This window comes from Mastigoproctus giganteus, chromosome 1 (assembly GCF_048544385.1).
Source record: "Mastigoproctus giganteus isolate SK-2022 chromosome 1, ASM4854438v1, whole genome shotgun sequence".
NCBI classification, from domain to species: Eukaryota; Metazoa; Arthropoda; class Arachnida; order Uropygi; family Thelyphonidae; genus Mastigoproctus; species Mastigoproctus giganteus.
The window spans coordinates 65,605,579-65,621,273 of record NC_143575.1 but is presented as its reverse complement, the minus strand read 5'-3'; the positions used below and the strand labels follow the sequence as shown (position 1 = coordinate 65,621,273).

Genomic DNA, 15,695 nt, shown 5'->3' with positions numbered 1-15,695 from the left:
TTATTCCACTGGGCACAAGTTGGCTGTTATGCTGTAGAAAGGTTATACCAGTCCTTGCCTAGCAGATAACATAAAAAATAAATAAATAAAATAATAAGTCCCTATATGCATTTATCCCCAATCTTAACATCTTTTACATGAAATTGATGGTGTGGAGTAATTTAGATTACAGTATAGTTTAGGGCTAAAGCCTCAGGTTATGTAAAGAGTTTAATGTACAAGTTGGTGCAATTGCATCATTTCAGTACATAGTCAACTATTTAAGTAGTTATAAATTAGCATCATTAAGTATATCTCATATTGTGAATACCTTCAGAACGAGTTGCCATGATATTGCACCTCAAATAAGTAATGCTTCACCATAGGAGAAGACTATTATTATTATTATTATTATAATTAGCCATATGGTGCAAGGAAGCCTGAGGCTTTTGCTGCACCAGCCAAAAAAAAAAAAAATTCTGAGTTACCCCTGAGAGAGAGAGAGAGAGAGAGAGAGAGAGAGAGAGAGAGAGAGAGAGAGAGAGAGAGAGAGAGAGAAGAGGGAGGGGGTCAGAAATAGAAGGGAATCACCAAGAAAGAGAAGAATGATGATATCCAGCTCAGGACCCTGGGTGTGCCAAGCCCATATTCACCAGATGTGAGCCCCTGGGGGTAAATTTACTTATTCTCAGAGGATACCATCACCCATACGGCACCATTCCAGAGCGTACTGGCTCCTCATCACTGGGTGGGCAGGCACCCTGGTGTAGCAATGATGACAACCCAGTTGAAGTATAAATCCAACAATATGAGAAATGCCTGATGGTGTGGAGTAATTCAGATTACAGTGCCTGTGGAGTAATTCAGATTACAGTATAGTTCAGGGCTAAAGCCTCAGGTTATGCAAAGAGTTTAACTGAAATGATGCAATTGAACTAACTTGTACATTAGTTAGTGCAATTGGAACATTAGCAACTAAGGCCATATTGCTCCAGTGATATGCAGTGGTCATTCCCTAACCTTTTCGCATCCTCCGTATTTGGTGGTCACGGGCTCAAACCCCGGTCTAATCAAGAAGTGTGTGCTGCTCCTGCCCACCCTGCAGTCTTGTCTAGCTAATCCTGTGCTTCTTTGTGGTTAAAGTGCTTCTTTAACCAGTGCCTCCATTAATTTCCCTGGAACCAAAGCTACTTGTGTCACCCTTTGATCCTCCTTTGTGAACTGGAGTCACATTTCGCATCTCTAGTCTATGAGGACTTCCCCTGAGTGCAAGGATATGGCAATAAAGTAAAATTGCAATAATTATCAGACGTTTCTAGAATTTTCTGCAAACAATTCAAAGAAACCATTTTCAACAACAGGTATTAGGAATTTATGCTGTGTGGATGGAGTTGAAGCGTAAAATGCTGTTAGCTGGGTGGGATCGAATTTACCCTGCATGACTGATTCTGGATTAAGTTTTGTTTACCTGCTTATCTTTTATACTCTAGATAGACAGCATTTAAAATTGATTATCTACTATTTGAAATAATCTCAGTCACAACTGTTTCAAGGTTCTACTGTACTATGAAATAAAATACATAAAATGTACTACTGTATTGTACTGCACTTATCAGTTGTGTAGAATAAAACAAATTTAAATTTTGCTGTGTTGTATAGTGGCATTGAAAACTCTAAATAAAGTTTACCTGGAATAATGAAGACGATCCTCAAATACCCTCATTGGAGTTGCAGATAACACTCATAGCAGGCTGATGGAAAGTGATGTTAAGAAAAATCCTTTGCACTCTCTACAATGCAAATCTTTCAAAGGATGAAGGTTATGTGATATAATTTTGCTTACAGTTTCTTTGTAACAGCAGTAATTGTACACAACTTGGTTTCTTTGTAACAGCAGCAAGTTATTTTGATAATGTTAATAAATTATATTAATAAAAGAACAAAATATGCTTCATACAGTCAGGGCATTGAAAGCCAGCAAGGACTATAGGGCACGCAGCCTCAGCAGACTGCCTTCTCATGGGTCGCTTGGACTCAAATTCCAGATCCCCTTCTCAATGTCCAAACCTAAGACATGACCCCCCCCCCAACCACGTTCCTGTATACAGGATTTTAGTTTTTCTGTCCGATTACCTGCTACTCTACTGATATATGAAAACAAAGCCAGCCTCCTCATTAAATCAGTTAAGTTTGCTTTTATCATTAATTTAAATGATGGTAAATACCAAAAAACATATTATAATATTACTGATTTACAGCAAAGTATGTGGAGGGAGGGAGGAGGGGAACAGAATTCCTCCAAGTACCTTTATATAAAAATTAGAAACTCTGGTTCACCTTAGGTTGCTGTTTAGGCATTTAAATGATATACCACATTATATCACATCCTTTTCCAATTTGTTAATAGTAACAGGGCCATGCAAAAGGAGGTGCACTGGATATAGCATACACTGATGCATAGAGAACCCACAAAACACATGGCTAGAACAAAAGGGCAGAGGCCCAAACCAACCATGCGTCTGGACTTACCCAGTATCATTGCAGCATTCTAAATAGTGTGATAGGGGTCATATATCCTCTCATATATATTTAATCTTTCCAATTTTTATTCAGGGTAATATGGGGATATTACCCTGAATAAAAATTGGAAAAATTAAACATTAAAATCGGATATACAGTTGAAAATTCCTACATTTATAGCAATCAAATTATAATGGCTGTAGGTTAGTTTGTACAATGTCACCCTACTTAATTATACCTTACCTTGAATCGTAAAGTAAAACTGCTAACATTTAAAGTGTTATGTATCTGAAGTGACTCTTCCCTTAACCCAACACTGCAGCACCCCAATTATTTCTAAATAAATAGAAATATCATGCGTAAAGTGGTATTCAAATGACATGAAAATTATTTATTATCTCTCTATACATTAAAAGTTTTCCTCCTAGTGATATTTATTTGAGCCAGTGGGAGAAGAGGGCGGGGCAATTACGTCACTACAAATGTGCGGGGTAAATAATTACATGGGTAATTTCCTGATTAGATTTCGATCAGTGCATTATAATGTTAGTATAATGTTATAATCATACAAATAATAACAAAACTGCGTAAATATTTACAAAATACTGAACTATTTACAATCATACCTCTACTATATCGAGAACGTTAAATGGAAGGGCACAAATGGATTACTGGGCAGAATCAGCCACCTTCTGTTTTGAATCACAATGTGAGGGCCCATACAATGTAAAGCAATAAATAAGCAACAAATAAATGTAAAGCAAGGTGGAGGGGGAGAGAACAAACCAAAGTAAAAGGTTACACTACTGTAAAGTCTTACAAATACAAGCTGGCACTGTCATAAGATCAAGTCAATCCTATGAAAGGTGCATACACAGAACGATAATTATTAGTAGTGGCATATGATTCAAGAGAGCAAAGCTTATGTTGCACCAGCAAAAAAAAAAAAATTTCCATGACACTGGACGGGGTTACCCCACGTCGTTTTCGTGAAGACGATACCGATTCTCCTCTAGGGTGGGGTATTCGTTAAACTTGGCAACCTCAACGATTTTGAGTTTTACATGGTAATTAACCCCGGGGGCTCACATCTGGTGAGTATGGGCTTGGCATACCCAGGGTCCTGAGCTGGATATCATCATTCTTCTCTTTCTTGGTGATTCCCTTCTACTTTTGACTTTGACTCACTCTCTCTCTCTCTCTCTCAGGGTAACTCGGGAACTTTTTTTTTTTCCTGGTGCAGCATAAGCCTCAGGCTTCCTTGCACCATATGGCTATTAATAATAATAATAATAATAATAATAATTACATATAACTAGCATTCCTTATTATACAATGTATAAATATGCCAATCTCAGTACTTCGTTTGTTGTTTGTTTGTTGTTTGGTTTTTAGGAGCATTAGCAACTAAGGCCATATTGCTCCGGGATATGCGGTGGTCATTCCCTGACCTTTCCGCATCCTCCATATTTGGTGGTGACGGGCTCGAACCCCGGTCTAATCAAGAAGCGTGTGCTGTGCACTGCTGCTCCTTCCCACCTGGCTACGGAGGCGCCTCAGTACTTCGTAATGGATATTATATCTCAATAAACTCGGCCGCAAATTTCTCGCTCATAAAAGTATGCCATAAAATCAGAGTTCGGAATGGAGAGCTTACTAGAACGGCATTCCAGTTCTCATAACTGGTTAAAAATAAGCCAATTTAAAAAAGCATTCGATTAGTAAAATTTCCCATTTCAAGCCCTATATAAAACTAAATGTAATATTTATAAAGAAAGAGAGAGAGATAACCACTTTAAGTTTTATGCAAACCTGATATTCTTTAGTATTAGAAGGATGTGGGGAATCTTCTAAAGAATTAGTAGATTTTAATGCTCTTTCAAAAGTATCAGACAAGTCTGATGCTAAATTGGATTCTTTCACAGCAAAAATGTTTTCTTTCGTTGCCATTTCAAACTTCAAACACGCAGAATTCGGCAGGTTTCAGTGTAAAGCCAGCTGTCGCGGAAATAACTTACTCGTAAAATGTTCATTTTAAACGAAATCTGAAGGCCTTAAAATAAGATATTATTTTAAAGCCTATTCTGCCTTACAGTTTCTTATTAGTTACACAGGAAAGTTTTCGAACTACTTCACACATGTTAAAAACCGACGCAAAATACCAACACGATGCATACCCAGCAACAAAATGAATATTATGATTCTCCGACAGGGGGATTTATATTAATTATCTACCACGCTTACAAGTTCCGCCCAGATTCATAATAAAACTATACACTAAATTAGCAAAATTTGCAACAGTAATTTATTTCATTTGCCATATTTATATTGAAATCAAGCACTTCTGAAAACTGTGGTCTTCTCTCTACCTTACTGATAGCTACTACTACTATAGCCACAGATTACTACTCTGTAGCTATAGTATTTGTGCACAAAGTATATAGTGCACAAAGTGGTATAGTGTATCCAACGCGCGATTGGTCAGTTATTGCTTGACATCCACACAGATCATTGGAAGATTACGGCGGTGGAATTGGCGCTCGTTGAATAAGTTATAAGTGCGTTTTGTGTTGCATTTTAAAATGACTTACATGTATTTGTTTCAGCAGTAAGTTTGCGTTTAAATTTCATTTCAAATTAACAATAATTACAACATAAACCCACGAAATGATATAAAACCTTAGGGAGATGCTGTGTACAATTCAAAGACTTTTCGGTGGCTCGTAAAGTTTCGCTTTACGAGGGTCGCTTGTTCGTAGAAGATCATCACTTCATTTTCTTGTTCAACGTTTAACTATTCGTGAAGTTGCTAATAAAACTGGTATTTCTCAAGGAACATGTCAATAAATTTTAATATTAGTATTGCCTGCATTGCAACGTGTACAAGAGCGGATCAGGGGTGATCGATGTTGTGTCCAGGTCTGAAGGCCACGCTTGGAGAAAGACATAGAACGTCTAGAAAGGATTCAAAGAAGGGCAACCAAATTGGTGAGGAGTGTTAATCTATATCCATATGAAGAAACGGCTTAGAAGGTGCGAACTGCAAACCTTGTCAATTAGAAATCTTAGTGAGGAAGGTGATCACTTAAAGCATACAAGTCTCTGAAAGAAATCAGTAAACTGAACGAGGGAGTTATTTTCATGGTAGGAAATAAGAACCAGGGAGGACAAATATAAAAGTTGGGGGAGTAAGAGAAGTTTAGATTTAATGAAATTTGCTTTCAGACAGTGTGCATTTCAATGTAGATCACTAGAACAAAATTGCATACCACAGTGGTCAAGGCGAAAAGTTTGGTAAATTTCAAAAAATCGGTATCCACTTTTTGGCTACAGGGAAGGTACAAATGATAGAAAAATAAAAATTGTTTTACTTTTTTCTGGAAGATGCAAAAAAGTCATTTAACCTTTATAATACTAATACTATTCTTTGTTCAAAATTAGAAAAATTATCAGCACTTTAAAAAATTACACTTTCATATCTTTGTGAAGGATCTTTTTCAATTTGGTACATAAATATTTCTCTTATTTCAATCTATTTTCTTCCTATTGTTTCTTCATAAGAAGGCGGTGGAACGGTCGGTGTGTCTTGAGATACTGATAAAACATTTGGCGATGGTTGGCTGGTAGTCGCATTGTTTAGGTATGCTGGGGGTCTTAAATAAGATTCGCCATATGACGGAGGTGCGCACTCAGTAACATTCAACAATCGGGTCTCTGGTACTGATGCAGCTTCTCTATATGTGGACCCTAGAACTGATTCTTCACTACATCTTGGCGGCAATACCGAAGCGGCTGCTTCTGGCGTCTGTAAAATTTAAAAAATAAGTAAATAAAATAAGTTTATTCCAAAGTCTGTTTCGAACTCTGCATATATTAGAATCACCATTGTTTGACTTCCAGCAGCGGAGTTAGGTTCTCCAACAAATTTACAAACCCTCTATTTGCTAATAGGAAAAAGATAAATAGAGAACTTATATGGTATATTAATCAAATAAACAAGCAGTTTAAATGAACTGATCACTCTTAAATCACGTGAAAGTAATAATACTGAAACTTCAGCATATTAGATATTTTCAGCTTTAGTAGAGGCACATAATGCAATAAAACAGATTTATACAGCATCAGCCAAAAAAAAACCTTCCCATTTCACTGATCCATTCATTCCAAATGTTCGTGTAGTTCTGCCTTGAATTTATTTCAGTTATCAACATTCACAACAACAAAGATGCAAGTTTGTTCCAGCAATCGACTACGCGCTGGCTAAAGGCAAACTTATGCACATCTATTCTACAACTGTCTTTCCTCAGTTTGGATCTATGTCCCCTCAGGTTGTAATCTGAGCAAGAGGAAGAATCCCATCACATTAAGCTTGCACCTTGTACACCTCAATCAGATCGCCTCGCAGGTGCTTAGTCTCCAGAAGCTGCAATTTGCAGAACTTTAAGCCTTTCTTCTTTTTTTTTTATTATTTAGGTAACTACTTCTGTTACCGTAGAGGGAGGTAAACGTGAAAGGGAAACCTGTCAGCTGACCTGTTACAAAGTTAGATCAAAGAGAAATCGTATGAAAAAAGAGGAACTTAAAGTTGTTTTCATGGTTGGATCTCTACGCTGCTGAATATAACAATTGGGTCAGTAAAGAATAACACTAATTTACCTTAATTACAGTTATTCGTGCTCTTATTACTCGACGTGGAACTCAAATTCTGCAAATCTCTGCAGCCCAAATTACACGTAAATTAATAGCAATGACCACTGTTAAATAATAATTGGATACATCTCTAACCTAAATGTGCAGAAATTCAAGAATTTCTGCCCATTACATAATTCCACTTTCACATGTGAAAGCGATGTTGGAACCTTCCGTAGGAGATCTGCAGATTTACTTAACAACTACAGGTCAATGTTGCAAAAAAGTCGTGAGTTAGGGTTAAATTTGAGTATCCGCAATTCTGCCCAGACACGATAGGAGAGAGTACATGATGAGAGCCTTGTCAATCAATTTGGCCCTGGCGGGAATGTGCAGTGCTCGAGAGGTAGAATTTTTTTCAGCGTGGTCTGTGCTTGTTAACAGAAGAGACTGCTTCTACAGGGATGGGATACACTTAAATAGAAAGGGTGCAAGAATATTTGCTGATCCTATCGAGGCAGTGTTAGGTGGGACGGAAAACTGCTAGCTTGAGGGGGTTCACAGACTAAAAGGTTAAAAGTAGCTGCAGGCAGAGGTGAAGGTGATTCTTGAACTACTTCTATTAGAATAAGCAGCTGCCTAGAGCGAGGGGTGCTGGGGATTTCAGGGACTGATGGCAGTCATCGTGAAACAGGTGGGTATATGGGATGTGTTAGGGTAACTAAGAATAAGAACAGGTGCATGTATACCAATGCTAGAAGTATAGTAAAAAAATTGATGAATTTGAAGTGTTCATTAAGCCATAAAACGAGGATATTGTTGGGATATCAGAGACGTGGTGTCACACAGATATTAGGAATGCAGAATTCGAATTTGGGGAGTCCAAAGAAACAAAAAGGATAGACAGGATACGAAGGGAGGAAGTGGTATGCTGTTAATTAAGAAAAACATAAAATCAAAAGAAGTGCATCCAGTTGATATAGATGAACAGTGCACTGTTGAGTCAGTTTGGTGTGACATAAGCACTGTGAAAGCGAAAATAAGTGTAGGAGTTTGTTTTACCCTAATGACTCGAATGAGTACAATGAACAATTGTACAGAGAAATAGAGTGGGCTAGTAAATCGGAATGTCTTATAATGGTGGATTTTAACTTCCCAGATATTAACTGGAACTTGTGCGTTGGTCACTCGCACACTAGTAAGACTTTTGTGGATTTATTGGATGGTTGTTTTCTGCAGCAGCATGTTCGACAGGCAACAAGAGTGGGTAATACTCTTGATCTGGTTATCAGCAGTGATCATTCGTGCATTAAGAATTCGCAGATGAAGGAACCACAAGGTGGCAGTGATCACAGTGTACTGACTTAAAGATATAATTACCATCAGGGGTAAAGGAAACGGTTTTTGCTTCCGTAAAGGTGAGTACAGTGGTAGTAGTAGTAGCATTTGATGCAAGAAAGCAAGTGTATGAGCTTATGCAGCATCAGCCAAAAAAAAAAAAAAAAAAAAAAATCACACCATTCCCTCCAAATGCCTGTCCAGTTCCTCCTTAAATTTATTCAACCTATCAACTTCCACAACGACAGATGGAAGTTTGTTCCAGCAATTAACCACCCGCTGACTAAAGGCAAATTTCCGGACATCTAATCTACATCTGTCTTTTCTTAATTTGAATTTATGCCCCCTTAGGTTCGTAATCTGAACAAGTGGAAGGATCCCATCAGAATTTAGCGTGCTCAACCCATTCAAGGCCTTATACACCTCAATCAGATCACCGCGCAGGTGCCTAGTCTCCAGCCACTGCAATTTGCAGAACTTAAGCCTCTCTTGGTAAGAGGATCCCTTCATTCCCCTCACCAATCTTGTTGCCCTTCTCTGTACACGCTCAAGTAAATCTACATCCTTCCTAAAATGAGGCCTCCAGACCTGTGCGCAGTACTCAAGGCGTGGCCTGACCATTGCCTTATACAGAGGCATAATCACCTCCTTTTCCCTGATAGCAAAATTCCTAACTCTAAAAGGAAGGGGATGAATGTGATTGGTCCACTTGATATCGATGGTTCGACTGTTGATGATCCTGCTCAGATAGCAAACAAACTGAACAAACTGAATCAGTATTTTGCATCTACTTTCACACATGAGGAGTTATTAAGGTTTGTTACAATTTGATTCTCTCTCTCTCTCTCTCTCTCTCTCTCTCGGCTTACTTGCACCATATGGCTAATAAAAATAAATCTTCTCTGGTTGATTTCGATTTTTCTGTTTTGCCGGACAAAAAAAAAAAATATATATATATATATATATATATATACACACACACACACACGAACCATTATTCAGTGTACAACTGGGCGCCTTTGCTTCTAATAACAGTAAGTTTGCGGCGCGGCATAGGTGTTTTACAACATTTTGGTGTAATTGGAACCATTCTTACAGAAAATATCACGCAACTGTTACAGACTTTAAGGAAGAGAACTTCGTACCAGCATATTCCACACATTCTCAATAACATTGAGATCAGATGAAGGTGGAAGCCAGGGAAGATGGTGGAAATTGGTGAAAGATGGTGGAAAAAAAGTTCTGCAAATTGCAGTGCCTGGAGAGTAGGTACCTGCAAGGTGATCTGATTGAGGTGTATAAGGCTGTGAATGGGTTAAACAAGCTGAATGCTGATGGGATTCTTCCTCTTGCTCAGACCAAGAACCTGAGGGGACACAGTTTCAAATTGAGAAAAGATAGTTGTAGAACAGATGTGCGGAAATTTGCCTTTATCCAGCGGGTAGTTGATTGGTGGAAGAGGCTTCCATCTTTTGTTGTGGAAGCTAATAGCCTAAATAAAATTAAGGCTGAGCTGGACAGTCATTTGGAACCAATGGAGGGGTGAAATGGATGGGAGGTTTTTTTTTTTTTTGGCTTATGCTACATGAGCCTGCTTCCTTGAATCGTATGCCTCTACTGATGCTAATGGGTGGCGATGGTTCCAGATAATATTAAGGTGTGTCAAGGGGAAATCGCCTCCACCATGCAAAATGTGTATTTTTTTTTTTTTTTTTTTACTAACACTTGGTGGTTTACGCTTAATGATTTCCTGGAACACTTCTATAGATCCCACCCAGTGTCCCCAGGATCCTGAGCTGGATATCATCATTCATCTCATTCTTGGTGTTTCCTTTCTACTTCTAACCCTCTCTCTCAGGATAACTCGGGATTTTTTTTGGCTGGTGCAGCATAAGCCTTAGGCTTCCTTGCACCATACGGCTAATTATAATAATAATAAATTCGTCTTATGATCTCTGAACCATTTTGATACGAAGCGCTGTTGAATTACCATTCATAAAGTGGCCATATTCTTCGAGATAAAAGTCTAATGCAGTGTGCAGTGGATCTGATGTAAAATTCTGGTACTCCCTGGATGATATTGGACCTTCCGTCGGTATCAACGGACCCAGTCCGTGCCAACAAAACATTCCCTATAGCATGATACCACCTCCAGATGATTGGGCTGTCTTAGCAAGGCAGTAGGATCCATCGCTTCGTTAGTTTCTCGCCACACTCTCTCTGCCTACCATCAGTGCAGACCAAAGTGTGTTGTGTTGTGATTCGCCTGACCACATGAATTTCTTCCATTGTTCTACTATCCAATCACGACGTTCTTGGCACCACTGCAAGAAAATTTTCTGATTTTCTCTGAAACAAGTGGCTTTAGAATAGGCAGACGTCTGCCAATATCCAATTTCTTCAATTCCCTTTGCATGGTATGAGTTGAAAAAGTCAGGCCTGGGCTTGATTGAATTCAGATGTTGTTGGCGGCACACAGGATGTCCTATTTATCCGTCTAGTCATCCTTAGACTACGACGGCTTCGCTCTTGAAGTATTTGTCTTTCTGTCACATTTATGCCTTTGAGATGTCTGTGCGGGTAGCACAGTGGTATCGTCACCGTCCTCCCCACACCGGGTGGAAAAGGCCTGGGTTAGAAACCCGTCGATGACGCGAGGAATTTTAATTGGCTTTTTTCACTCCGTGGCTGAGTTAGTTGGTCTCAGGCGTAGATAGCAATGTTTTTCTCCACAGTTACTGGGGTTTTTTCGTCCAGGAAAACAGGCAAATCAACCATAGAACATATTCAATTTACAGACACAAATACGGGTTAATGTATTTAATTACGGGAAACCCTAAAATAATAATTTGATTTTTTTTTTTTTTTTTTTTTATACCTTTGAGATGTGGAAGAAGCACTCTTTCCGGTAATTAAAAATCTTTGAAGGTGGATGCTTTTGAGAAACCAGTTACGTCTTTTATTTCTTGAATTGTGGTTCCTGCAAAACGTGCATCCACGATAAGATCTTTTTAAAAGTCTAATAGCCACATGTTTTCCCCATTCTGACTTTAGATTACTGCAGTCAAACAGTCTGTACAGTCACTATGCTCAATGAAGCAATAAGTCATCACCCCACGTCACAGTTTTCTTTGCATCTGCTTCCATTTATTCTCATCATTTATTTCATTTCTTCTGTTTGTGACTGTCTTAATAAAAAGGTTCGTATTTTTTGGCCAGTGTGTACTAGACTCTTCATGTTACATATAACCTGTAACATGAAGGGTCTAGTACTTTACTGCAGAATGCATAAGTGTCTACGCCCTCGTAGGTTACTACCTGTTTTTATTATCACCATCATACCATACCTGGTGGAAAAGGTCTAAGTTAGAATTTCGACAATGACGTGAGGAATTTTTTTGGAATTTTTTCATAACATGGATGAGTTAGTCGGTCTTGGGCGAGGATTAGATAGCCTTTCTTGCAGCAACTTTGGGTTTTCGCCAAGCAAATAGCAAACTCGCCGAAGAATACACACACAATATACTGACTTCTCCTAGCTTTAGCTGTTTTGGCCCTTAACACACCAAATCAACAATGCGCATGACTTACACCCTTTCCCCAAGGTGTGTGACCTTCACTCAGTCTGTTTTATATAGAGATGAAACCAGTTTCCAATTGTGCTGTTAGTAAACAGCATTCTGTGATCAGGTTTTTGTTGGCAGGAAGGGCGAAACCCTTCCAGATTCGAAGAATGTTAGCACAATACACAGAAACGTTTATCAGTCAAAAAAAGTGCACGGATTCACAATTACATTTTACGGTCGCCCAGAATTTCTCCCATATATGTATTGTTATGTAAATTGTGTGTTCTCTGGTCGATTTGCCTGTTTTGACGGACGAAAAAAATCCCAGTTTGTGGGGGGAAAAACCTTGCTCTTTACGCCTGAGACCGACAAACTCAGCGACGGAGTGAAAAAAGTCCATTAAAGTTCCTGGCGTTATCGACGGGATTCGAACCCGGACTTTTTCCACCCGGTGTGAGGAAGAGAGTAACGATACCACCACAGAATAGTAACATATCTTACTTCTCTGTGGATACCACTGTGCTACCGCGCAGACAGTGTATGGATTAGAAATAGCAGAAGTGTGGTTGACGAAGATTGTTCAGGCTATCCGACAGCTTCATCAACAGTAACTGTAAACAATATGATCAATTTTATGCTCTCATTCAAGAAAACGGACGGATTACTGCTTCCTCTTTGCTGGAAGGTTACACTTTAGTTACGTGTTTGAGTATTCGATCATACATGACACTCTCAAATATCGCAGCAAAGTTTGGGTTAGGTGAGTCCTCGACTTCTCACGGATGATCATAAACAGAGGAATTTTGGATTTTCCCTCCATTTCTGCAGTGGTATTGCGATGGAGAGATGCATTTCTACTACGAATTGTTACACAAGAGAAAACATGAAAACATCACTACGAATAGGAAAGCAAGTAGCTAATCTTGAAACAGGCCTCTGAGGTTGGGAAAACTCATGTCACAATAATAAACTCGTACACCAACCATTTAAATTGAATTAAGAAAATTAATTTTAATACTGTAAAATAAAATATGGTACAAACAATCTATTTACAATAAATATAAAACGTAAAATGGATTAAAATAAATATATAAAACATTTAAAATATGCGATAAGATAAAAGCGCTAAAACTAGACTGTAGCTTTAGGAAGCATCCGCTTCCTTCCTCAACAGTAAGTTAAAACTTACACAACACATCCTTAAATAGCAGGCTCACGGCACTTCCACACGCGGTTCGACCGGCGCATGGACGGTACGCCCTTCATGCGTATTAGAACCGGAAGTGGCTCGGGAGCGCGGAAAGCAAAACCGTTCATCCGTACTGAGGACCACAGCCTCAAAGAGGGGATATATACGCATACCTCTGTCTCTGTTAATAGTATTATTGTCTGATGAACAGATTCGTAGGCTCTCGAGCCACTTGCGGTTCCAGAACCCATGTGCCCGGTCCTTTGGGGAGATCTGGTGCTGCTTCTCCCAAAAATGTTCAGTCACAGCAGACTTTCCATAATCTGCGGCTTTTATGCCATTCATGTGCTCCCCCAGATGATCCTTAAATCGCCGCCTAGTTTCACCCACATAACACTCCCCACAATCCGGGCACTTTATCACGTATACGACCCCACTACTGAAGTCATTCGTTATAGGGTCCTTAACCTGGAACACCACTGTATGCGACCTACACCCTGGCAGCTGCACACAGCGAGTCTGGCATTCACGAAGCACTCTTCGTGAATGCGTGAAATCATGTTTTCTAATATCGGCTTATTCACAGGTGAGTCTATGGTATAGAACTGTGTATATAACTGTCTTTTCTTTTAAATAAATAAATAAGAATATATATTTTTTATAAAGTAAATCTGCATAAAATAAATTTGAGTTAGGTTGCAAGCCAGCAGAATTTTCAAAGGAGGTTCATCTAAACACCAACAACATGGCCCAGGGCCGTGCCTCACCTAGACTTCTGTCCGCTCCGGACGTAATATTCATCTGGGGGCCCCCTCGCAAAAATTATAGGTGGAATTCGTAAAATTTAAATAATAAAGGAAACACCCAATTATTGTTCAGATCATAATTATTTATTTAAAACATTTATCATTACTTTACGATATTTACTTGATATAAAGTTATCTATAACGTCTGATGATTTTATAACTTTTAGTTGTAGTAGGGTTTTAGAAGCATCAGCGACTAAGGCTATATTGCTCCGTGTATATTATCTATACATTGCGTGTGTTCTGCGGTCGATTTTCTAAATAAAAAACCCGAGTTTCCGGGAGAAAAACCATGCTACTCGCCTGAGACTGACTAACTCAGCCACGTTGTGAAAAAGCCCATAAAATCTCCTCCCGCCATCGACGGAACTCGAACTCAGGTCTTTTCTAACCGGTGTAGGGAGCACGCACACTACCCACGAAGGCATATCTTTCAGTACATTTTGTTCTAGTGATATAATGGTCAATCCATTAATTATTTCTTTGGACAATTGTCACTCGTGAATATGTTTTAATCATTTTGAGTCTTGAAAAACTCCTCTCTTCAGACGCAACCTAATCCGAAGAGAAATGGTGATGTTGGGATATAATCCAACTAAGTTTTTTTTTCTTGAATAAATGTCAATAATTCTAAGCAACCAGTTTTTTTTTTTTTTGGTTTTTTTTTTTTTTTAGTTTTTTTTTTCTTTTAAAACATGCTGCAAAGATTGGATTTCTTGACGTAACCCTTTGGTATCAATGTCGCTGCTCCCGTCTTCGCCAGTGAGAATTCCTTCAAGGTGTTGCCATTTCGTTTCTATTGCACTTTCAAATAAATTCGTGAAGAATAAAATTTTAGAATAAGATGAAAGCCGAGGATTTTTCATTCATCTGATCAGATCTTTCTTGTGAGTTAATTATAGCTACATCGATCATTATATTAAAGAATTCCGTTTCACACCTTTTGGTTGGATCAATAGAGAGTTCATCTGATAAAGTTTCATAGGTAAACTCAAGCTTCTAGTAACGCTGGCGGTACTTCCACCCTCGGCAGCAATGTCTGTAGTTTTATCCACACACAATTTAAATCCTGATGTTCTAAATTCGTTTAGTTGACGAATTCGTTTAGTTTAGAAGAGCGCCTTCTATCAATATACACTGGTGTGCAAAACGTAAGGACCAGTCAGGTTTTCACCTGCAGCTTCTCATAGGAGTGGCCTGGATATGAGAAAAACATACCAAAGGAACCTCGTTAAGTACAGAAATGACGAAGGAAACAACACCGACACAACAACGGAAACAAAACGGTATAGAGCGACTTTATTCAAAAATGGCAACATAACACTGGCTGCCGTGATACAGATGCATCACTGCCAAAGATGGAACAAAGGGAAGAGATGATCCTCAGTAGGAGTAATAGCCATCCCTAACGTCGATGCAGGCTTTGTACCGCCTGTCCATACTTAGAACAATGTTGTTGATAAGTTATTGAGGTAACATCGTCCATTCCTCTGTGAGCGCCATCTTCAGCTGGTGAAGATTTTCTGGTGGGTGTGGACGTGCTGCTAGGCTTCTCCCCGGAGCGTCCAATATGTATTCGATGGGATTTAGATCGGTGAACGGGCAGACCAATCCATACGAACAATATCCTCACATTCCAAAAGCATATCAACAGCTGCAGTGCAATGG

The 15,695-nt window shown here is 38.9% G+C and overlaps 1 protein-coding gene across 1 annotated transcript in view; it reads right to left on the bottom strand.

Moving 5' to 3' along the window:
* Positions 1–4,672, bottom strand: part of Tap42 (immunoglobulin binding protein Tap42) — a 95,169-nt gene extending 90,497 nt beyond the window's left edge. The window contains exon 1 of the mRNA XM_090380388.1: positions 4,312–4,672. Within this exon, the coding sequence (XP_090236514.1) occupies positions 4,312–4,449 (138 nt within the window). The 5' untranslated portion in view covers positions 4,450–4,672. The remainder of the gene's footprint in view (positions 1–4,311) is intronic.
* Positions 4,673–15,695: the final 11,023 nt, after the last annotated feature.